General features: G+C 40.9%; 1 protein-coding gene across 1 annotated transcript; it reads right to left on the bottom strand.

The window, feature by feature from the left end:
• Nucleotides 1-4,565: 4,565 nt before the first annotated feature.
• LOC132649259 (uncharacterized) lies at nucleotides 4,566-6,482 on the bottom strand. The gene is made up of 2 exons (XM_060372633.1): nucleotides 5,768-6,482; nucleotides 4,566-4,992 (listed from the first exon to the last, which is right to left on the bottom strand). Exons 1-2 carry the CDS (start codon nucleotides 6,442-6,444, stop codon nucleotides 4,932-4,934), a joined length of 738 nt encoding a protein of 245 aa, XP_060228616.1. The 5' UTR covers nucleotides 6,445-6,482; the 3' UTR covers nucleotides 4,566-4,931.
• Nucleotides 6,483-24,989: the final 18,507 nt, after the last annotated feature.

Raw genomic sequence — 24,989 nt, 5'->3', positions numbered from 1 at the left:
GTTTGAAAACAGTAGAAACCAGGTGACAATAACTGAAGCTGAGTGATAGACAGAATAGAGAAAATTATTCAGATCATGGTTTGAAATTGGGAAATGAGGTGCCTGGAAAACATTTGAAAAGTGGGCTGATAATATTTAAGAAAGAATTCAGAGTAAAAGAAAGACCCAGGAATGCAGACTAAAGTAGGACAAGGTGAAGAGAAGATGCACATCATAAGGAAGATGACAGCAAAGGAGAATTGGAGAAAAATTAAGAAATAGCAATAACATTTGCAAAAGGATGGAGCATGCTGAAGGCAAATGTAATAAGTGGTCACGTGGAGCTGTGATTGACAGCTTCTCCCTAAGACTCAGTTTGAAATGCAGCTGAATATCAAGAGGGACCTTTAACTGGTGATGTCATGAGGATACTACCTTCATCAATAGATGAAAGTCATTATGGTAGGAACTGTTTAGCTACCAAACCTAACATAGCCCAACAAAGGAATGACTTTAGACTTGTTTCTCTGTTTCATTCATACTCTTGTTTGCTCTTCCACCACGACAAAGCACGGAGAAGAGACTTCTGAGATGCCATGGTACATTCTTGAATTTCAGAGCCTGTTAAATAACATGCCAAATAAACACCTATTCTCTATTAAACTACCCCACCCCAGTTATTCTTTATAGCAACACAAAAATTATTAAGGTAGCAGCATATATTTGCAGTAAGAGTCCCCAAAGAAGAAAATCAAACCATGGACAGCAAATAGAAACTGAAAATATTCCTGGTATATAGAAGACTATATGCTTACAGAAGCTGCCTTTGAAAATCAGTCCAGAATAGCCAAAATGAAATGTTTTTTGAAAAATTTGTTGAACATAAAGGGGGGAACCACAAACTTTTAGACACTAAAGCAAAAACAAAAGATGGACAAAGATTTCTCAGTAACATTCACAATAGTATAATTGAAGAATCTGATAATATTGAAAGCTACAAAATGTAAACAAGGGTTTTGTACCCAGACAAGCAGACATTTGGGTTTAAAATTATATACAGTTAAATTAAATTAAATTTAAAAATAAGTTAAAACTATTTACTAACATTCAGTTGGGAATGTACATATGTACAATGGCTATAACTGAGAAAGCTCCCTGAGTACATACAGGCTCCAGTTGCATTCACTGACCAACATAACAGCGGGTAGCCATAGTGCCCAAGTGGACCAAAAGTATGTAGAGCATAAGTAGCTTTCTCATCAAAAGAAACCACTCTTTTCCCCCAAGACCTATTCTCCAGTCTCCTGCCCAGCTCTGTGTCCTGCCTGGCCCCTGTTCACATCCCTGTGAACCCCACAGATGTTCCCCTTCTAACTGCCCTTTCCCCAGACTCAGAAGGCACCATTTGCTAATCCAAGGGCCTCTCCTGCCAGAGCAACAAGTTAGACTTAAAATGGGTACACACCTCTCCTGCTCCTTCACATACAGTGCCCCCAGTCTCATCCCCAGAAAACCTGCTGTGGTCTCTCTGTTATCTCTCATCCCATCTCCAGTGAATCAGAAAGATCTTCTCCAGCCTTCCTTTCTCGAACTCATCCAGCCTCCAACATCAGCAGGTATACCAACTGAGCAGGCCAGGGGAACAGGTCAACAGAAAATTTCCTACCAGTCAGCACACAGCCACCACATCCTCTTAAATCCAGGGAGGAAGCACCGAGGAAGAAAACATTCACCCGACAGAGACAAAACCAGATACCATCACCCAGATCTCTAATCATTCCAAGCCCAGATGCCAGCATAAAAACAAAATCAATAACAGCCAGAACAATATGTCTCCACAGGAGCCCAGCCACCGTACCACAGCAGGCCCTGAATATCCAACATAGCTGACATCTAAGAAAAAAGACCTTAAAATAGCATGTATGACGATGACAGAGATTCTCAGAGAGAAAATGAATAGATCTGTCAAAGAAATTCAGGAAAACACAAACAAAACACTGTGAGGAAATTAATAAACCCCTTAAAGAAATCTAACAAACACAATCAGTATGATGAAATGAATAAACCTTTAAAAAAATTAAAAAAAAACAATGCATGAAAATGAATAAAACTGTTCAAGAACTGAAGATAGAAGTGGAATCAATAAAGAAAATCCAAACTAACGGAATTCTGGAAATAAAAAATTTTGGAATTTGAACAGGAACTATGGAGGCAAGCCTCACCAAAAGACTAGGAGAGATAGAGTCTCAGAAAAAGAAAACAAAAACCAACAAAACCCTTGGGCTTTGAGGATATGATTTAAAAAATGGGTACATACCAGGTGTGGCGGTGCACGCCTGTAATGCCAGCACTCAGGGAGGCAGCAGGTCTCTGTAAGTTCAAGGCCAGCCTGGGCTGTAAAGTGAGTCCAAGACAGCCAAGGCTACACAACTATACAGAGAAACGGTTTCAAAAAGAAAGACCCTCATTCAGAAAAGCAAATGGACGGACATCGGAAGAGAGAGAAAACATTGAACAGATAATCAATCCTCATTCAGAAAAGCAAATGGGACGGACATCGGAAGAGAGAGAAAACATTGAACAGGAGAGGAGCCTACCACACAGGGCCTCTGAAAGACTCTACCCAGCAGGGTGTTAAAGCAAATGCTAAGACTCATAGCCAAACTGTGGGCCGAGTGCAGGAAATCTTATGAAAGAAGAGGGAGATAGAAAGACCTGGAGGGGACAGGAGCTCTACAAGGAGAACAACAGAACCAAAAGATCTAGGTCTTTTCTGAGGTTGATACTCCAACGAAGGACCAAGCATGGAGGTAACCTAGAATCCCTGCACAGATGTAGCCCGTGGCAGCTCAGTCTCTAAGTAGGTTCCATAGTATGGAGAACAGGGACTGTTTCTGGCATGAACTCAGTGGCCTGCTCTTTGACCACCTCCTACTGAGGGGGGAGCAGCCTTACCAGGCCACAGAGGAAGACAGTGCAGCCACTCCTGATGAAACCTGTTAGACTAGAGTCAGATGGAAGGGGAGTAGGAACCTCCCCTATCAGTGGCCGGGGGTGGGGTGGGGGCTGAAGCAAGGAAGGTGAACAGGGAGGTAGGGTGGAATTGAGAAAAGATGAGGGAGGGGGCTATAGCTGGGATACAAAGTGAATAAATTGTAATTAATAAAACAAATAAAAAAATTTTAGAAAGTAACAATAAAAAGACTCAGTCTTATTTTGCTGTACTTATAGATCAGTACCTTATTCAGTCATCATCAGAAAGGCTTCCTGAGAAATGAGGACAAATGTAGAGACCCACAGCCAGACATTACACAGAGAGACCTTGGAATAAACAGCTCTAAAGGAGATGTCTCCGTAAAATCCCTCCCGTCAGAGCTCAGGAAACCCCTCCAAAAAGAAGACAGAAGGAGTGAGGGAGACAAGGGGAATGTTGAACACCAGGAGAACAAGGTCCTCTAAATCAACTGAGCAAAGTTCATATGAACTTATAGAGACTGCAGCAGCCACTGGCCCTGCACGGGTCTGCACCAGGGCTCTGCATATACATCTTTCAGTTCAGTATTTTTTTTAACTTAACTGTATTGTTTATTGATATATTTACAAACGTGCTAAGAACACATAATGGAAAATAACAATTTCTTCAATAAATGATAGCAGGATAAGTATCACATGAAGAAGAATGAAATTGAACACTGTTTTCTACCATGAATAAAATTCAACTCAAAATGAAAAAAAAAAAAAAGCCTTAAATGTAAGGTCTTTAAGCTTTTGACCTACATTGAGCAACATGTTGGTGATATTAGTCTCAGCAATAATTTGCATAACAACTACAAAACCAGAGACAACAAAAGAAGAACAAAAATGACATATCATTAAACTAATAACAAAAACTTCTCTCATTAAAAACAACTTCTCTCTTACATGAAAGAAAAAATTAACAGTGAAAAAGATACTGTATGCAATAGGAAAAAATGTTGCAAACAATATATATGACAAGTGACCAACATCTTTTATATATGAAATATTCAAACAGTTCCATAGTTTGGGAAGGGGAGCGCATCTCCTATTGACGCTAGAGAAGTTTAGTACTTTCATGAGATTTCTGAATGTGTAAATGAGTGGGTCTCTGATTCTTGTGCCTTCTGTTGGGGCTTTTTATTTTTCTGTTTGCTTGGCTTGCCCAACTTTGATATGATGTGGGTTTTTTAATCTTGTTTTATCTTATTATATTTTATTTGTTAAAAAAACGTAACACTGAGAGGCAATGTGTTGTTTGATTATAGTTATGTGGTCATCTAAAAATTGAAAGCTACAAATAAAAAATATAAGAATGTCAACAAAAAGGAAGAATCCACAGCTGCTCATTTAAATGGCTGCCTTGGGATCTAGAGCAAGAAAAGTACAAGGTAAGCCTAAAATATTGTGATACTTAAAATAAACCTAAGATATCATGCCAAAAAGATGATAAGCCAAGTCTCAGAATTTCAAATTGGCCAATGATGGATAATTTAAACATCAAAGAAACAACAGCTATAATTAATTGACACAGGTCTCACTTGTGTTAGACAATTAGTCAATGTGGAGTCATTGGCTTCATGTAGAAGATTCTGGGCAACAACTTGTTACTGAAAACTGATGAAGGTACTATAACAAAGAGTTATCTTAGCTTACATGTTTTAACTGTCACTCATAATTAGTGAAGGGAAAATTTCAAAGTGTTATGATGGCTAATACACGAAGAGACAATGGTACAATCAAAACATTAGGCCATTGGCAAATCCTGGTTTTTAATTGAGGATACATCTTTCTTTTATTTTTTTCTTATGATTTGGATAAATAAACAAGACACTAAAAAAAGCATAACAGCATGCAACTGCCAGCTGGACAGTTTGTGGGAAACAGACCACAGAACCATACTTAGCCTCAAAGAAATCCGCAATGCACTGTATTCTTCAAAACCGTCGTCCGTGACAGAAAGCGATCCAATCCCTAGTTAAAGGTCTTTCTTGAGTCCTGTTTTCACAGAAAGATGGGTTCTCAGGACAGAACATGATAAACACTATTCCTTCTACAAAAACAAAATATTTTATTAGCATATATTAGTTACCTATCCATTTATAAATCTATAACAAATAAGTCTGGATTCAGGCATCAATCATTCATCTCTGCTGACATCACAGAATGCATCCTGGTGAAGAAATGCAAAGACACTTAGAAACTATTAGCATCCAAACATTGAACTTGGAGGATTAAGCCTTGACACCTCACATCCAGATCATGGAAAATGCAAAAAAGGGAAGTGCTTTACAGCAGACACTACTAAGATGCAATCAGAAAGTTATAGATATGGACTTCACAGATGAGAAATCTGGCTTCCTTAATAAGTAATTTCTAGATGGGCACGTTGACACATGCTTACAATCCCGGCTTTCACAAGGCTGAGGTGGGAGAGCCATGATTTAAGGCCAGGGGAAAATGAAATACCAACAGATTAAAACAATACAAGATATGTCAATAAATCCCATAGACCTTATTTGGATCTCAAGTCAAACAAATATTTAAAAGTATAATATGAACAGACAAATTTGAACCCTAGGTAAAGAGCTAGTAAACTGAGAAACTGGGGCTGTGGAGATGGCACAGTTTGTAAACTGCTTGCCACACAACATGAGGACCCAGATTTGATCCCCAGCACCCAAACTCTGGGCTTGGTGCATGTACTTGTAACCCCAGCCCTGGGGAGGCGAACACAAAATGATCCCTGGAGCTCAGCAGCCAGCCGGCTTACCTTAATTGGTGAAGCCAGGTTCCAGTGAGAAACCTTGTCTCAAAAGACAGGGTGGGTGACATTTGAGGAGTGACATCTGAAGTTGACTGTTGACTGTTGACATTTGAGGAGTGACATCTGAAGTTGACTGTTGACTGTTGACATTTGAGGAGTGACATCTGAAGTTGACTGTTGACTGTTGACATTTGAGGAGTGACATCTGAAGTTGACTGTTGACTGTTGACATTTGAGGAGTGACATCTGAAGTTGACTGTTGACTGGTGACATTTGAGGAGTGACATCTGAAGTTGACTGTTGACTGTTGACATTTGAGGAGTGACATCTGAAGTTGACTGTTGACTGGTGACATTTGAGGAGTGACATCTGAAGTTGACTGTTGACTGGTGACATTTGAGGAGTGACATCTGAAGTTGACTGTTGACTGTTGACATTTGAGGAGTGACATCTGAAGTTGACTGTTGACTGTTGACATTTGAGGAGTGACATCTGAAGTTGACTGTTGACTGTTGACATTTGAGGAGTGACATCTGAAGTTGACTGTTGACTGTTGACATTTGAGGAGTGACATCTGAAGTTGACTGTTGACTGGTGACATTTGAGGAGTGACATCTGAAGTTGACTGTTGACTGTTGACATTTGAGGAGTGACATCTGAAGTTGACTGTTGACTGTTGACATTTGAGGAGTGACATCTGAAGTTGACTGTTGACTTGCACATGCAACTACACACACATATGCACACACAGACACCAAGCACAAAAATTAAATTATTTTTAGTGTGTTTAGGTTTAATAATGGTGTTCCACTTATATCTCAAGAGTTCTTGTGCTTTCAGATGGACACTAACACACTTTTGACCCGAATCAGAAATAAAAGATTTGCTTTCTCGCAAAGTTTGTTTCCCTCAAACAAACAAACAAACAAACAAACAAGCAAATACAACCAATGAGCCAAAATTGGCCTTGAGTTGGCAACGGTTACAAACAAGTGATGAAATGTGGGATTTACTGTGCTATCCTCTATGCTTAAAATTTGGATTGAAATCAGGGAGCTGTGATGGTTTGGTTTGGTTTTGTCTTTTGTCAAGTTGACACAAACTACAGACAGGATGAAGGGAGACCCTTAGCTGAAGAATTATAGATTTCATAAGATTGTCCTGTGGGCCTGTCTGTGGGGTTCCGCCTTGATTGGTGGTTGATGGAAGAGCCTGGCCTAGTATACACAGCTCCGCCCCTGGGAAGGTGGCCGTAAGCTGTATGAGACAAACTGCTGAACCTGAGCCTAGAACAAGCAGGAAGCTGCATTTTGTCTTGGTCTCTGCTTCAGTTCCTAAGTACAGTTTCCTGCTTTAAGTTCGTACCCTGGCTTGCCTCAATGAAAAACTATAATCGGGATGTATTAGCCAAATAAACCTACTTTCCCCCAAGTTGTTCTTGGTCAAAGTTGCTTATCACAGCAACAGAAAGCAAACTAGTGCAAAGTTTTAAGCCCACACGTTCATGTCCCCATTTTGCTATTCCCAGTTTGTCTCAGCCAGTCCGCCTATAATGAGCATGCTAGACTAGTGGTCTAGTTTGTCTCAGCCAGTCCGCCTATAATGAGCATGCTAGACTAGTGGTCTAGTTTGTCTCAGCCAGTCCGCCTATAATGAGCATGCTAGACTAGTGGTCTAGTTTGTCTCAGCCAGTCCGCCTATAATGAGCATGTTAGATTAATGGTCTGGGCTACCAAGCTATTTGAAAATGGGGCTTGCATTGGAGGAATAAATCATGCTGCAACTGTGACATATTTCCCTTGATGATGTTGTATATCATTTGTCAATGAATTTTAATAAATGCTGGGTGGCACAGTGATTACTTTATACTAAACGGGCAAAGGAGAAACCCGATTATCTCACTGACATGAGTAACACTATCTATCAACACTGGCATGATGACATCACTTTTGAAATTATGTCATTTCTTAACAGATGAAAGCACCTTTTTGCATTTTAAAATTACAGTGTTACCTATACATTATAGTTCACCTAAACTTAATCTTTTAAAACTTTTCTTTACATAATAGTAATAATAATTCTTGCATTTGTTCATCTTCCAATATTTTAAGACATGGCTGTAGATAAAATATCTTTATTCATTTTAAAATTACAGTGTTGCCTACATATTACTGTTTACCTAAACGAAATTTTTTAAACTTTCTTTATATTTGCATTCGTTCATTTTCCAGCATTTTACCACATGGCTGTACCCTGGCAGAGTAAAATGGAAACTGAACTCTGCATAGCTGTATAGGAAGGAGAATTTTGTATTCTACAAACTAGATTGGCACAAAATATTCCATATGCCACAAAAATTAATATGAAGTAGCCCCAGGTCTCTTCTCTAATATCTGCATATTGCTTCCAGCTTCTAACTCTCATGTCATTAATTGCTCCCAACTCTTATTTTAATGTTCCTTCGAGCTGATTTTTTTCATGACCAAAATAATACATCATTCTATTTTTGTAGTAATGTATTTTGTAGATGACTAATTCGGGAAACCACTGAGATTTTAATTAATGGCTTTCAAATTAAATATTCCAATTTTAAGTACATTATTTTAAATTAATAATAATTATAAACTTAGACTCCAGTGACACTGTAGAAAGACCAGTGCACTTGGATGGCTAGTGGTTCACACTGCCTGCTGGTCTTGGCCCACTTATTTTATTTCCCTGAGTTTCAGTATACTTCCCTCAGTCCTTCATTAACTAAGTATTTGTGTACTTCCCAAGTGACCAGGTTCAGGCAGAAGCTAGGAAGACGGAGGTGAGCACAGCGTTGAATCTCCACAGAGGGACGTGAGGGGAAAATCTGTAAGGGTTAGCAGGATGGAGCGAGGCAGAAGTGCTAGGAGCAAGGGCAAAATCATTGGTCTTGAGGAAAAGAGCCAGCGTACCGTGGGGAAGCATGGTTTAGAATTAAGAAGGAACTAAAGAAAGTGGACAGGCATGCCACAGAATGCTGAGGTTGAAGGCGATGACCAATTAGATGGTTCCACATACCTATTGTGGAGCACTGGTATCAGAGAATCTTGGCTTCACCGTTTGCCATTTCCATGATTATTTGTAGATTCTTTTCCTCTCTAAACCTCTAAGTCCTAACCCTTCCGATAGTGATGTTTAAGCTAAGAGGATCCGCTTAACGCCTATGTCTGGCATATTCTAAGCATTCTGTACCTAAATGGTGACGATTAATATGTGCTTATGCATTTCCCTTTTCGAAACAGCTCCTGTATGTGTCCTTGTTTTATTCCAACAAAAGCCCTAGGAGAGACTCGGGAGAGTTCCAACAGCCTTTATTATTTTTTGTATGTACAAAGGAGAAGACTCAAACAGGGTACGTCTGACGTGAACGCAGAATCCCCCGACCTCCCATGCAGCCCTCCTTGACCATCGCACGGGATTCCATTTTAGCTTCTGTTTGAACCAGCAAGGAACTTCAACCCCTACTGGGGACGTGCACAGATTTGTTCATCTCACAGCTCGAGATGTCAGGCTCCCCTTTGGGTTTTCCCTACCCTTCCAAGCGATCGATCTTACACCGAAGCAGTTTCTCTCCTGCTAAGCCTTCCGTTTCGGAGGTTCAAGGTTAGGAATGTCCTGCCAGTCCACGACCTGTTTGAATGAAGACCCGTAGTGTTTTCAATCATTTTTATGTGCGCTCAAGTCTCTCTCCCGCCTTTCTTCCATTACTTTGGATTTCCTGAACTAAAGGTTTCTGTACAAGCTCTTTCTCAGGAAATCCTTAAAGCTTCCGCTAGAAATTGCCTCCGTGGGATAACCTTCCTCCAATAAAAAGCCACATCATCGTAGAGTGTAAGTTCACCCTCGCTCAAAAATTCAGTCGCAAAGCCATGCCTAGCCCACTTTTTACTTGAATTGCAGGTAATAAAGAGACCTAAAAAAAAAAAAAAAAAAAAGAAAGAAAGAAAAAGAAAAAATCCATCATGGCTTTCGGAGAAGGAGGGTGACGGCTCCCTGAGGACACTCTCCTCCGTTTAAACACTTGTAACTGACCTCTCTGCTGGCTAAAAATGCCAGAGCAGAGCTTGCTGGCTCCGGCTGCTGTGCACACGGATGTGCTACAGCACCTTAATTCTCTCCCAGGCAGTTCCTCTGTGATCCAGAAGGAGGAATAAGACGTTTCCATCCTGACAGCGGCTGGAAGGCGATGCTAAATGACATTCCATGACTCTGTTAGGGAAACGTTAATGCCAGTCACCTAACATAAGATTGTGTGAGATCTCTGGAGATGGCACAGACGCCACGCCAATTTTCTCCGTGGCAAACACGCACTTTAATGTTACTGAGGCCACTGCTCCTGTTTGCACATGTCAAATTCTCCCTGTCCAGTTGGGTTGGGGAAACGCCTGGACCCTGTGCCTGCTCTGCTCTCCTGGCTCTGTGGCCCTCCTTTGAGCACTGGTTTCCCCTCCTAAGCTATGCCAGTGCGGTCTCACTTCAAGTTCTTAGCCCTGCTCCCTGCATATCGTAGACAGGGGCTGAGGAAATGTAAATAGGATTGAATTCTCCTGCCTCAAACCCAAAGGACTTTATGTACCAGAAGGACAATGCTAAGAAAAATAATGCATTCCTTTGAAGCCTTAGAGAAGAAAAAAAAAAAGGTATTAACAATGAGACAGTATACTTCAAATTATGGCTCCTAGAATCCTAAGCTTTTAATTCAAGCCATCAATTTAGGCATCAAATTGTTCTTGCCACAGAAGGGAAGCGGGTGAGATGCAAGGGGGTTACAGGCTGCTGATTTGGGCTGTTTTTAATGATGGGAGAAGCCTGTCTATCATGGAACTCAGGCTGCTGCACACAGCGGTGTCACCACCGCTCAGCAAGCACAGGCTGTCAAAGGTCTTGCTTTAAGTGTGTTTCCCCGAAAATTATCTCTGGCCATTTGTCTTGAACAGTTATATTTCAAAAACAAGTTCTTTGCTGAAAAATGGACAAAAGTGAAAAGAAATGAATATTGATGCCGAGCAGCAATCCTGAGGAGCGATTCCCAGAATAGACAAGAGTATGGTTGGCTTTGCAAGCTCCCCGACTTCCCGGGGACCTTGGGATGATTTATTCTATAAAGATAACAACTGCAGCAAGGATGCCACCATCATTAGAGTCTCAGTTACAAATCAATCAGTTAAGCCAGGGGGTCCTTCACAATCTTCCAGTGTCATGGTTTGGATCAAAGACCACAATAGGCAGTGGAATCAGTAAAAGGTGAGCCATGTTATAAGGAAGTGAGGTACCAGGAGAGGGTCCTTGAAAGGGATATTGACCCTAGCCCCTTCACTGTCTTTTTGTACTGGATGCCAAAAAGTAAACATCTTTCTCCTATCACATGCTCCCACCATGGTACACTCTACCATGACGGTACAAGCAACCATGAGCTAAAATGCTTGCAACTGTGAGCCAAAATAGACACCGATTTCACGTGAGAGGTTTATTTCAGAAAGTTTGTCACAACCATGGGAAGCTGATGCATGGATATCGTAAATTACACAGGTACCTGATCAGAGATTTGTAAACTTCCCTGACATAGCTTCTAATGTGTTCTAAAACTGCTGATCCTGCCAGGCATGTTGGCTTATGTCTTAACTCTAGCACTCAGGAGGCAGAGGCAGCAGATCTCTGTGAGTTATATGTGATATATGATTCATGACTTCAATTCATGATTCATAGTCACTTGGTTCCTCATATCTTTTGTTCCATGATAATTTGAGTTTTGGAGCAATTTGGGTTTCCCTTTTTAAACTAGCCACCTGAATGCTCAGTGTCAATCTTGTAGTTTAATAAATCCAAAGAGCCATCTTAGATACACTTTTTAAAACCCCAACTATTATTTCATTTTAAAGGCAATGTTAAGCTAATGCTCAACTCAATTATGTCTGCAGTCCAACCTCCAAATACTCGGGGAAGTGAAGATTAATCACGGGAAGGCAGTGCTTTGAGGCTAAAGCCTATGGTCCTGACAGTGAAATTGGGAAGAGGGCATGGTAAAACAAGACATGTTGTTGGTAATAAAAAGAAGGGAGTTTTGTTTTGTTGTTATAAAATAAAATATTCATAATAACTAATAAGTTGGCATTCTTAAAATTAACCAGTCTGGGAAGTATAGTAGGACAGAAAGAAAGCCAAGCAGAGTTATTTTTGTATGCTTTTAAGTATTTTATAGCTGGTCTTACATTGCTAGTGAACTTGTATTTATTCTGGTCTTGACCTTCAGTTTTAAGACGATGGCCACATTATACACGGCTTTTAAGCCGTATGTAGATCTTTATGGAATAAATAATGATAAGAACTCATAAGTAATCCCAGCTAAGAGAATGCAGTTGAGATACAACTTTTCTAGAAGGTAAAACTCAGACCAAAAAAAAAAAAAAAAATAGAAAAATAGATCAGAAGTGAAATAGCATCATGCTTAATGACTGTCCGCTGGGAGTTTGCTGGCAGTCTTACCACATGATAATCCATCTAGTATATTGAAATTAATTATCTGTCTTAAACACATATTAGATCACATTATTTACCTAATTTACATAATCATATTGCTTATGCAATTATCTGTCTTAAACAAAGATGAGATCATTTTGTTTTCCTGCTCAGAAACTATAGCAGCCACTGTCACAGAACAAAGTACAATGGAAGAAATCGACGTATATGTCAAAGAAAATGTTAAATCCGAAAAATTCCTGACACAGACCGTCCAAGAAATGCAAGACAATATGAAAAGACAAAACCTAAGAATAATAGGTATAGAGAAAAAAGAAGACTCCCTTCTCCAAGGCCCAGAAAATATTTTCAACAAAATCATTGAAGAAAATTTCCCCAAGCTAAAGGAGAGGCCAATTAGAATACATGAGGCCTACAGAACACCCAACAAATTTGACCAGAAAAGAAAATCCTCCCGCCACATAATAATCAAAACAGTAAGTATACAGAACAAGGAAAAAATACTAAAAGCTGCAAGGGAAAAAGGCCAAGTAACATATAATGGCAAACCCATTAGAATCACACCTGACTTTTCAACAGAGACTATGAAAGCCAGAAGGGCCTGGACGGATATCATGCAGACCCTAAGAGAACACAGATGTCAGCCCAGGCTACTATACCCAGCAAAACTCTCAGTCCTCATAGATGGAGAAAACAAGATATTCAATGACAAAAACAAATTTCAACAATACCTACAAACAAATCCAGCATTACAGAAGACACTGGAAGGGAAAATACAACCCAAGAAAGCTAGCTACATTCAAGAAAACACAGGAAATAAATAACCTCACTTCAGTAAAACAAAAAGCAACCAAGCACACAACCTGATGACCACAGCCAACATCAAAATCAAGAGATCTAACAGCCACTGGTCATTAATCTCTCTCAACATCAATGGACTCAACTCTCCAATAAAAAGACACAGATTAACAGAATGGATACGTAAACAAAACCCAGGAATCTGTTGCATACAAGAAACACACCTAAGACACAAAGATAGACATTACCTGAGGGTAAAGGGTTGGAAGACGACTTTCCAAACAAACGGACCCAAGAAGCAAGCAGGAGTAGCCATTCTAATATCTGATAAAATAGACTTTCAACCAAAATTAATCAAAAGAGATGGGGAAGGACACTTCATACTCATCAAGGGAAAACTCCACCAAGAAGACATCACAATCCTGAACATCTATGCCCCAAATACAAGGGCACCCACATTTGTGAAAGAAACATTGATAAAATTTAAAGCACATATAGATCCACACACATTAATAGTGGGAGACTTCAACACCCCACTCTCAACAAAGGACAGGTCAACCAAACAGAAATTAAACAAAGAAACAATGTCTCTGACAGAGGTCATGAATCAAATGGACCTAACAGACATTTACAGAACTTTACACCCAAACACAAAAGAATTTACCTTCTTCTCAGCACCTCATGGAACATTCTCCAAAATAGATCACATAGTGGGTCACAAAGCCTCAACAGATACAAGAAGATTGAAATAATCCCATGTATCTTGTCTGATCACCATGGAATAAAGACACTCCTTTGATGGCAGTGCCTGTGAGAGACTTTTCAGGGAACCTTCGCTGAGGTGAGGGGAGGAGCTACGCTGAATGTGGGTGGCTCTAGGGACTAAGGGGACAAGGAGAGTGCCTGCCAGGTCTGTGATCCTCTTCCCCTGCTTCCTGTCCATCAACAAGTGAGCAAGCAGACCCTTCCGGCTGTCAATAGGAGCCTTGTGGGTGGCTCTATGCCGTGGACAGGATGAAAGGAACAAGGAGAGTGCCGGCTGGGTCTGTGGTCCTCTTTCCCTAATCATATTGCTTATGCAATTATCTGTCTTAAACAAAGATGAGATCATTTTGTTTTCCTGCTCAGAAACTATAGCAGCCACTGTCACAGAACAAAGTACAAGTTCCTGAACATGACATTCAAAGACCTCACAGGAGCTACCTGACCAGTCAGGGGACCAGTCCTCTCCCACCTCCCATCAGCCACCTACATCCATACAAGAGTTCCTGCATATGCCCTGCCCTGTGTCCCACTGCCAAGACTTGGTCCTCCCCTCACTCTGAACCATACAAAAATAAACTTTGTTGACTTTCTTTCGGACGCAGCATACTTCCCAGACTGAATTGATTTTAGGTCAACTTATTAGTAGCTACAAGTAGACGATATGATGTTGAAAACCTTCTGAGCCTGGTGGCAAAAGGCCATCCAGGAGGCTGAAGTAGGAGCATCACAAGGTCAAGGACTGTCTTCGAAACTTAATCAGAATCTGTTTCAAAATAAAAAGTAAAAAGAGAGCTTGGACTGAATATATCTCAGTGTGGAGTACTTGCCTGGTGGCTTTAATTGGATTAAGTAAGACACTCCTTTTTTTTTAGACTCTTTTTTTTTTTAATTTTTCATCAATTACACTTTATTCATTCTGCATCCCCCCATAAGCCCCTCCCTCCTCCCCTCCCAATTTCACCCTCCCTCCTCCCTCTGCTTGCATGCCACTCCCCAAGTCCACTAATAGGGGAGGTTCTCCTCTCCTTTCTGATCTTAGTCTGTCAGTTCACATCAAAAGTGGTTGTATTGTCCTCTACTATGGCCTGGTAAGGCTGCTCCCCCCCAGAGGGAGGTGATCAAAGAGCAGGCCAATCAGATTATGTCAGAGGCAGTCCCTCTTCCCATTACTATGTAACCCAATTGGACTCTGAACTGCCCTGGGCTACATCTCTGCAGGGGTTCTGGGTTATCTCCATGAATAGTCCTTGGGTTGGAGTATGAGTCTCTTGGAAGTTCCCTGTGTTCAAATTTTCTTGTTCTGTTGCTCTCCTTGTGGAGACCCTGTCCTCTCCAGCTCTTACTATTTCCCACTTCTTACCTAAAATTCCGTTCACCTGCCCAACATTTGCCCATCCGGCTCAGCATCTGCTTTGATAGTCTGAAGGGCAGAGGCTTTCAGAGGCCCTCTGTGGTAGGTTCCTAGGTTGTTTCCTGTTTTCTTCTTCTTCTGATGTCCATCCTCTTTGCCTTTCAGGATGGGGATTGGACATTTTAGTTAGGGTCCTCTCTCTTGCTTAGTTTCTTTAGATGCACAGGTTTTAGTGGGTTTGTCCTATGTTGTATGTCTATATGAGTGAGTATATACCATATGTGTCTTTTTGCTTCTGGGACAACTCACTCAGGATGATCCTTTCCAGATCCCACCATTTACCTGCAAATTTCATGATTTCCTTATTTTTCATTGCTGAGTAATATTCCATTGTGTAGATGTACCACAATTTCTGCATCCATTCTTCAGTTGAGGGGCATCTGGGTTGTTTCCAGCTTCTGGCTATTACAAATAAAGCTGCTACAAACATGGTTGAGCAAATGTCCTTTTTGTGTACTTGAGCCTCTTTTGGATATATGCCCAGTAGTGGTATGGCTGGATCTTGAGGAAGCGCTATTCCTAATTGTCTGAGAAAGCGCCAGATTGATTTCCAGAGTGGTTGTACAAGTTTACATTCCCACCAGCAGTGGAGAAGGGTTCCCCTTTCTCCACAACCTCTCCAGCATGTGTTGTCACTTGAGTTTTTGATCTTGGCCATTCTCATGGGTGTAAGGTGAAATCTCAGGGTTGTTTTGATTTGCATTTCCCTAATGGCTAGTGAGGTTGAGCATTTCTTTAAGTGCTTCTCTGCCATTCGGTATTCCTCTACAGAGAATTCTCTTTTTAGCTCTGTTCCCCATTTTTTAAGTGGATTACTTGGTTTGCTGCTTTTCAGCTTCTTTAGTTCTTTATATATACTGGATATGAGTCCTCTGTCAGATAAAGGGTTGGTGAAGATTCTTTCCCAATCTGTAGGCGGTCGCTTTGTTTTGATGACAGTGTCCTTTGCTTTACAGAAGCTTTTCAGTTTCATGAGGTCCCATTTATTGACTTTTCTCTTAGAGCCTGTGCTGTTGGTGTTCTGTTCAGGAAGTTTTCCCCTGTACCAATGAGTTCTAGGGTATTTCCCACTTTTTTTTCAAGCTGATTTAATGTGTCTGGTTTTATGTTGAGGTCTTTGTTCCACTTGGACTTCAGTTTTGTGCAGGGTGATAAGTATGGATCTATTTTCATTTTTCTACATGTAGACATCCAGTTGGACCAGCACCATTTGTTGAAGATGCTATCTTTTTTCCATTGTATGGTTTTGGCGTCTTTGTCAAAGATCAGGTGTCCATAAGTGTGTGGGTTTATTTCTGGGTACTCTGTTCGGTTCCATTGATCCACCATTCTGTTTCTATGCCAGTACCATGCAGTTTTTAAAACTGTTGCTCTATAGTACAACTTAAGATCAGGGATGGAGATACCTCCGGAAGATCTTTTATTGTAGAGGATTGTTTTAGCAATTCTGGGTTTTTTTGTTATTCCATATGAAGTTGAGAATTTTTCTTTCCAGGTCTGTAAAGAATTGTGTTGGTAATTTGATGGGCAGTGCATTGAATCTGTAGATTGCTTTTGGTAAGATGGCCATTTTTACTATGTTAATCCTACCAAGCCATGAGCATGGGAGATCTTTCCATCTTCTCATCTCTTCTTCTAATTCTTTCTTCAGAGATTTGAAATTTTTTTCATACAAGTCTTTGACTTCCTTGGTTAGGGTTACTCCGAGGTACCTTATGTCATTTGTGGCTATTGTGAAGGGTGTTGTTTCCCTAATTTCTTTCTCAGCCCTTTTGTCTTTTGTATACAGGAGGGCTACTGATTTTTTTGAGTTAATTTTGTATCCTGCCACTTTGCTGAAGGTGTTTATCAGCTGTAGGAGTTCCCTGGTAGAGTTTTTGGGGTCACTCACGTATACTATCATATCATCTGCAAATAGTGATAATTTGACTTCTTCCTTTCCAATCTGTATCCCCTTGATCTCCTTCAACTGTCTTATTGCTCTAGCAAGGACTTCCAGCACTATGTTGAAGAGATATGGAGAGAGTGGGCAGCCTTGTCTTGTCCCTGATTTTAGTGGGATTGCTTTAAGTTTCTCTCCGTTCAGTTTGATGTTAGCTATAGGCTTGCTGTATATCGCCTTTACTATGTTTAGATATGTGCCTTGTATCCCTGATCTCTCCAATACTTTGAACATGAATGGACGTTGGATTTTGTCGAAGGCTTTTTCAGCATCTAGGGAGATTATCATGTGGTTTTTTTTCTTTCAGTTTGTTAATATGGTGGATCACATTGATGGATTTCCGTATATTGAACCACCCCTGCATACCTGGGATGAAGCCTACTTGGTCATAGTGGATAATATCTTTGATGTGTTCTTGGATTCGGTTTGCAAGTATTTTATTAAGTATTTTTGCATCAATGTTCATAAGGGAGATTGGCCGGAAATTCTCTTTCTTTGTTGAGTCTTTGTGAGGTTTAGGTACCAAGGTGACTGTGGCTTCATAGAATGAATTTGGTAATATTCCTTCTGTTTCTATTTTGTGGAATAGTTTGAAGAGAATTGGTGTTAGCTCTTCTTTGAAGGTCTGGTAGAATTCTGCGCTGAAGCCATCTGGTCCTGGGCTTTTTTTGGATGGGAGACTTTTGATGACCGCTTCTATTTCTTTGGGGGATATAGGTCTATTTAGTTGATTTACCTGGTCCTGGTTCAGCTTTGGTAAGTCAAATCGATCAAGAAAATTGTCCATTTCATTTAGATTTTCAAATTTTGTGGCATATAGACTTTTGAAGTAAGTCCTAATGATTGTTTGGATTTCCTCAGTGTCTGTAGTTATATCCCCCTTTTCATTTCTGATTTTGTTGATTTGGGTGGTGTCTCTCTGCCTTTTAGTTAGCCTGGCTAAGGGTTTGTCGATCTTGTTGATTTTCTCAAAGAACCAGCTCTTGGTTTCATTGATTCTTTGAATTGTTTTATTTGTTTCCAATTGATTGATTTCAGCCCTGAGTTTGATTATTTCCAGCCATCTACTCCTTCTTGGTGTGTCTGCTTCTTCTTTTTCTAGGGTTTTCCTACTTCCCGTCCATCAAGAAGCGAGCAAGCAGACCCTTCCCACTGTCAATAGGAGCCATGCCTTCTCTACCATGAACCATGGACCAAAATAAATTGTTCCACGCTTAAGTTGCTTTTTCTCAGGCAGTCGATCACTTCATGGAGAAAAACAACTACGTTACCCAGCATGCAGGAAGCCACTGGCTCAACCCCCCAGTGCAGCCAAAAGAAAATGAAATGAAAACATAAAGCATGAAACAATGGCGTTGAGGCCACTGTTTGACACTGAGTGGGTCTTAAAGCAGTGGTTCTCAACCGTGGGTCATGACCCTTTTGGTAATGTACATATCAAATATTTACATTACAGTTCATAACAGTAACAAAATTACAGTTATGAGGTAGCAGTGAAAGTAATTTTATGGTTGGGGGTTACCGCAACATGAGGAACTGTATTAAAGGGTCACAGCGTTTGGAAGTTTGAAACCCACTGGTCTTAAAGAGACTGTGAGCGGAACCCTGACAATGCAGTGGAGGTCATTAGTGGGGGTTAAAGAGAATCCAGGGAACTGTTTAAGAAGGTAGATGGTTGTAGCAATAAGCGAAACCTCTAGTGGTAAGAGGGCTTCACACGTGATAATGCAGGAAACCTGAAAACATTCCTAAGGACTTTGACGACCTAGTTAAGCAGATCTTCCTGTGAAATATTCAAAGAGCCACCTGGCTTCTTCTTGCTGCTTCTGACAAAAACACAAAGGTAGACTGTTGAGCTAAAATACAAACTGTTTAGTTTGCAAACAAAAGCTTAGGAATAAAAAAGAAGCAGAACTTGCTGCATGTGAGAGTAAAGCTGCTTCTAAATCCTCGGATGCCCAAAGGGCAGAAGCCCGGTTTAAGTGTGAGATCCCATCTGAAACAGGAGCTGGGGGAACATTCGTTACATCCTCACAGGATATAAAGCAATGCCTGCTGGGCTCTTACAGATGTAAACAAAGAACTTCAAAGGGGCTGCAGAGATGGCTCAGTGGGTTAGAGTGGTTTCTGCTTTTCCCGGAGGACCAGCATGTTTCCTAAAATGCATGTCAGCCAGCTAACAACCACCTGGAACTCTAGCTTAATAATTGTGTGTGTGTGTGTGTGTTGTGTGAGAGAGAGAGAGAGAGTTTGTGAGTGTATGTGTGTGCATATGTGAGTTTTGTGTGTATGTGTGTGCATATGTGAGTTTTGTGTGTATGTGTGTGTGTGTGTGTGTGTGTGTGAAAGAGAGAGAGAGAGAGAGAGTGTGTGTGTGTGTGTGTGCAAGTGTGTGCATGCATATGAGAGCACATGAGCAGGAGGTGTACCTGTGGAGTCCAGAAGAGGGCATCATATCTCTCTGGAACTGAGCTCTGGTGGTTCTGAACATGACCCTGGAAACTGAACTCTGATCCTCTGGAAAAGCAGCAAATGTCTTTAACTGCTGAACCAGCTCTCCAAGAAGTTGTAAGGAAATTATGTGAATGGAAATATATCCATTTTTCCTAAGTGGGGCAGAAATAATACATGCAGGGAAACCTTTGCTCTAGGACCACAACAGCTATAAGCAGAGAATACAATCAATCATTTGCAAACGTGGGTTAATTTTATGGAAAATAAAGGATATCTTGATGCAGATCAAAGAGCTTGGATGGTAGTGGCAGGACCTAGAGATGCAAACTCAAAGAGCAGAGCTAAGCTCTCCCAGGGGAGCAACATGTGTGCTCTGCTGCTTCTTAGAACTGTACTGCTAGAGCATGATCAGTTACTGTTCTTGTCAATGTCACAGAACCCCTTACAGAAGGACCCGAAGGCAGAAAAGCTTTCTTTCTTTGGCTTGTAATGTCAGTTTATTACACTGGGATCGGCATATTGGAAAAATCTTCTTATGATGGGAATGTATGAGAGGCTCCTTGCATCTTACTGGACCAGAAATAAAGACTACCGGCCAGATCAAGAAGGTGACAATATCCAGAGGCCCTCCTTAGGTGACCTATTTCCACCACCCGTGCCTCACCTCCTAAAGGTTCCATAGACTTCAAAATAGAATCACAGGATGGGCTCAGGCATTCAGAACATGAGCCTATGGGGCCAGGTCAGGTCCAAACCACAGCACCAGTGATTGCTGTGTGCCTCCCACGTGTGACTATTTTGAACCAGAACACATCTAGCAATTAAGATGTGCCCATCTCGTCTGTGAGAGGGGGGTGTACCATTCCTTCCTCTATCTCCGATAAACAGGAACTGAACTTGTAGAGCATTGCTGGAGCAACTGAACTGATGACCCATCAGCAAACACGCACTAATAATAGTGATAACATCCTGGGTCTAAGGTTTAGCCCTGTGGGTCATGAATGTCACATTGAGGCTCCCCTAGGAAGAGACAAGTACTCTGTATGGCAGAGATCATATCTATTCTAAAACAGGTCTGTAAATTATTCCATCCTCTCCCTTCCTCCTACCCTCCTCCACACACACACACACACACACACACACACACACACTGGCAACTCCACTGTGACAAACAGAATGCATTTCAAACATATACAGACTGTAATTATCGCTGCAAGACACCGAGACTATTCATAAAAAGCAATGTATTTCGCCCTTTGTTGTCTAGCACACTCACTCTGGGAGGTCTGGAGACTGTCGTGCTGAGAGGAAGTTGATAGGACATGGAAAAGCCATGTATGGATGTTCCATTCAAAATCCCTGGGAGCCAGTCAATATCACCCTCCAGACATATGCATAAGGACAGTTTCAGGAGACTTGAGCCCTCAAGCTTGCAAGTGATTTCGGCCGAGACCACAATTCATGTGTCACGCCTCCCTTAGGGTCTACATTTTACACACAGCTGTGAGCATGGTGAGTGTGGTTATGGTAAACTGCCGAATGAAGGAGTTTTTGTGTTAAACAGCAACAGTCCTCTGGTAAGCACCTTATTGTGAGGATTAAATAGAAACCGAGTAAAGCTAAGGGTGTGGTGCTTAACAAAATAAACGTTCAAAAGCTTTTCTGTCTGCTTAGCTTTTCCCAAAATATCTAACATGGCATGGAAGTATGCTAGAGACACTGTACCTAGACTTGTGGACTTGAGGTGATGACAGAGGCGAGGAGGAAGAGATGAGCTCCCAGAGAAAACACGATCTGCCTGGCGGGAAGGTTTTCAATGTTAAGTAGAAGTAAAGCTCCTTCTGTTAGAGTCTATCACACTCTAACACTGGAGGAAATCAGACTGTATTGTTTGTTTGTTTCTGTCTTCTCGGTTGTTTTGGAGCAAATTAAAAGTGTTTGGATGGCTTGAATGATAATTAACTTAGGAAACTAGAAACAATGTCCAGAAACTGTAGGGGGTAGAGACAAGGGGGGGACATGTGCTCCAACTCCCAAAGTGTCTGCAAAGTAAGGAGGTTGTTTCATCCCCTCGCATCAGCCGCTCCCCACCCTCAAGCCTATGCTATAATCCAACCTGATCCCTGCCAGTCTCTATCCATTGCTGGCACCATGCCTCATCGTAGAGCCAATACTGGGAGGAATTTTTTGTCTTTATAGCATCTAACTTTTCCTGGAAAAAAAAAATTCCACCTAGAATTGTTGGGTATGTGGACCATGCTTAAGAAGACTTTGAATCACAGACTACACTAGACCAGAAAATCACACAGCTCTCTTCTACCTTCTCTCATGCTTAGTACCAGTATTCACAAGAGAAAAGGGCAAATGAACCTTCCTTCCTGATTCTTAACTATGAGACCATCACTTCCCAGGTCATATCTTATTTAGGAGCTCAACCAGAAACCACCCATTCTGATGCCTATGCTCCAGTGTGACAAACGTCAACACTCCATTTTGAATTTGAAAATTCTGCCAACTCCTAGTGTCTCTTGGACACTAAGTTCTTTCTGGCTCTGGCTCTTTTATCGCCCTACTTGGTTATGTTTAATGTCCTTCTACGCTAGCTCATGTTTTGGCTACTCTTGCACTATTATAACAAAATACTGTACAGAAATAACCTGTGAGAGGAACAATTTGCTCTGGGTCCTGGTTTCAAAGGGTTGCTGTCCATTGTGAGGGGACAGGCATGGGGGAGGGCTCCTGCTGTTCACACGACTGCAGAGACCTAAGTTAGAACAGGATCTGAGCTATATATAACCTTAAAGGGCACAATCCTAGTAACCTACTTCAACACCTAGACCGAATCTTCTTCAAGGTTTCACAGCCCACCAAATGGCCTACTAACTGGAAAACAAAGCCATAACTGTAAGTTTTCCATTACTATAGCAAAATACCTAAGACAGTCAATTCATAATTTGATTCACAATTGTGTGACGCAGGTTCTCCAGAGAAACAGAAATGGTAGGGTGCATATATGGTATAAAAGAGGGTTTATTAGGTCGGTGTACAGGATCAGTGATAGTTCAGCAACGGCTGTCTGTACATCAGAAAGGCAAAGACCCAAAGAGCTCCTCAGTCCATGAGTTATATCCTGCCCTAAGGCTTGGAGCTCCCTGTAAAGTCACCCCTATTAAGTCAGCACTGGGAGAGCTGGAGTGTGATGTCAGTGGAGAGGGGCCACAAGAGCAGCAGCAGATGCACAGAAAGAAGAGGTATAAACAGGCAGCCACACACCACTTTCTCTTCATGCCTGTTTAAGGAACAATGAGGGAGGCACCATGCACCTTGAGAGTGTGACATCCCCCTCAGTTGGTGGACCTGCGATGGTTAATTTTCATTGGTGGCTTTGATGCAGGCACTTGCATTTGGGTTTTATAGAGTGAGACCAGCATTCATCTTTCCTGACTTTAATCACAATGGGACCAGCCACTTCACACTCTTGCGGCCACACCAGGGCCACTCTTACACCATGCATTTCTCGCCAAGGTACTACATCCCCAAGCAGCAGAGATAGAGGACTATGGACTGAAGCCTCAAAAAGCATCACCTTTAGGTACCTTTATCATTGCCATCACAAAGTGGTACTTTGATGAAAGTTTATAAAGGCAGTTTATCTTGGCTCATAGTTTAAGGGAATAGTCCATCATGGTGTACAATACCTCAGGTTGAGATCTTGTGGTAGTAGAGGCCTGTTCACCATGCTGCAACCAAGAGGCAAAGATGGAAGAGCAAGGAGAATCTCAATCTCATTATTTGCTACAAATGCATTCTCCCAGAGACACAGTGTCCTTCCTCTAGGCACCACCTACCAAGAGTCCACCTCTCATCCAAATAATGCCAAACTTTTAACACATGGGTCTTTGAGAAAACGATCAAGATTCAATACAGTGCCCACTTAAATCTTTCATGGTATCTAAAGTCTGTGCTAGCTTTGACAGACATCTATGCCCCTAAATGTCCACAGTTAAAACTCTAAAAGTTGCTTGTAGCAGCCTTCTCCCTTGTCAAGGCAGGAAAGTCATCTGAGCACCCTGCTGCTTTTGAAGGATTCCTCCATCTTAGCTTGCCTCCTTACAACCCCATGGAACAAACTCCTGCCATGACAGAGTTCTCTCCACACCCAAGGGATGAGACCCATTTTGTTGTGGTTAAGCAAAGCATGTTAAATAAAATCATAGTGGAGGGACGAGAAAACTTCAGCTCCTTAGAAGGCTTCATTCCATACTCACATGACAAATTAAATATGCAAATGCCTTTGCTCCACAAACCAACCCTTCGGAGATGAGATTCCAAAAATATCTACAAATTGAAGCCAGAGGATATAGCTTCTGGTCATCTGAATAATGATTTTGGTGCTAGAGAAAGGGCAAACAGTAAATAATTTCTTTTCATTTAATACTAAAGATACGGAAAATAGGACTTTTACATTTATCTCTAAAACACTATCCAAAAACTCTTTTGGCTCGAGGGAAAGATTTTAAATACAACCAATAAATAACAAAAGGGAAGAACACTCCGAAGATTGGTTTTTACCCTTATTTTGAATTCAAGAAGCATTTTCTCAGGAGGAGGAGTTAGGGAAGGGAGAATAAATGTTAACATCCATAGACTTTTCCCATTGGGATGAACTCTTGGAGATAATGGGACAGAAATGCTGGACAGGTCTCCCCAAGGAGAAAGCCAATAAGTCCTTTAAGCAGCAGCTGCGGAAACCTAACAGCAAATTTTGTAGATTTCTCATCCGCTAAAATTCTAGGAAAATGAAGCAAAATTTTCAAGTAGCTAATTCTAATTTCAGATCTTATGTTGCTCTTGTTAAATGCCAAGAAGTGGATTATAATGATAAGAATACTTGACTAGCTATAGATATGTTTCCAGTTACATATAAATATTTAGTAGACTTAATATATATTATCTGGCATGTCTGCTACTAAATTAAATTATTAATTACATGTCAAGCACAAAAGTACTATTGACGTCAATGCAGTTATTAAGGACATTTCTCTGCTTCTAGACCCACACAATCTGCAATGACCTGGAGAGTCTGTGTTGAAGAAGATATATATATATATGTTTTATATATTATAATATAATACATATTATATATAATATATTATAACATATATATATATATATATATATATATATATATATATATATATATATATAATACTGATAAGCTGACTACTCCATGAAAATGGAAAGAAACTTCTGGAAAAAGTGAGATAAATGATTAAGATAGTAGAAAACACGGGCTGTTGACCACCAGTGAAAGTGATAAGATATTAGGCTATATAATTTTCAGCAAATTT

The sequence above is a fragment of the Meriones unguiculatus genome, chromosome 19, assembly GCF_030254825.1.
Source record: "Meriones unguiculatus strain TT.TT164.6M chromosome 19, Bangor_MerUng_6.1, whole genome shotgun sequence".
Classification (NCBI taxonomy): domain Eukaryota; kingdom Metazoa; phylum Chordata; class Mammalia; order Rodentia; family Muridae; genus Meriones; species Meriones unguiculatus.
This window is presented reverse-complemented; position numbering and strand designations above follow the sequence as displayed.

Excerpts from the sequence above, each read along its gene's own strand:
- LOC132649259 (XM_060372633.1), bottom strand. The coding sequence starts at position 6,444 with ATGTCAACAGTCAACAGTCAACTTCAGATGTCACTCCTCAAATGTCAA. Across the intron at positions 4,993-5,767 it reads ACCTGGCTTCACCAATTAAG|GACTCAAGAAAGACCTTTAA; the intron begins GTAAGCCGGCTG and ends CTGTGAAAACAG.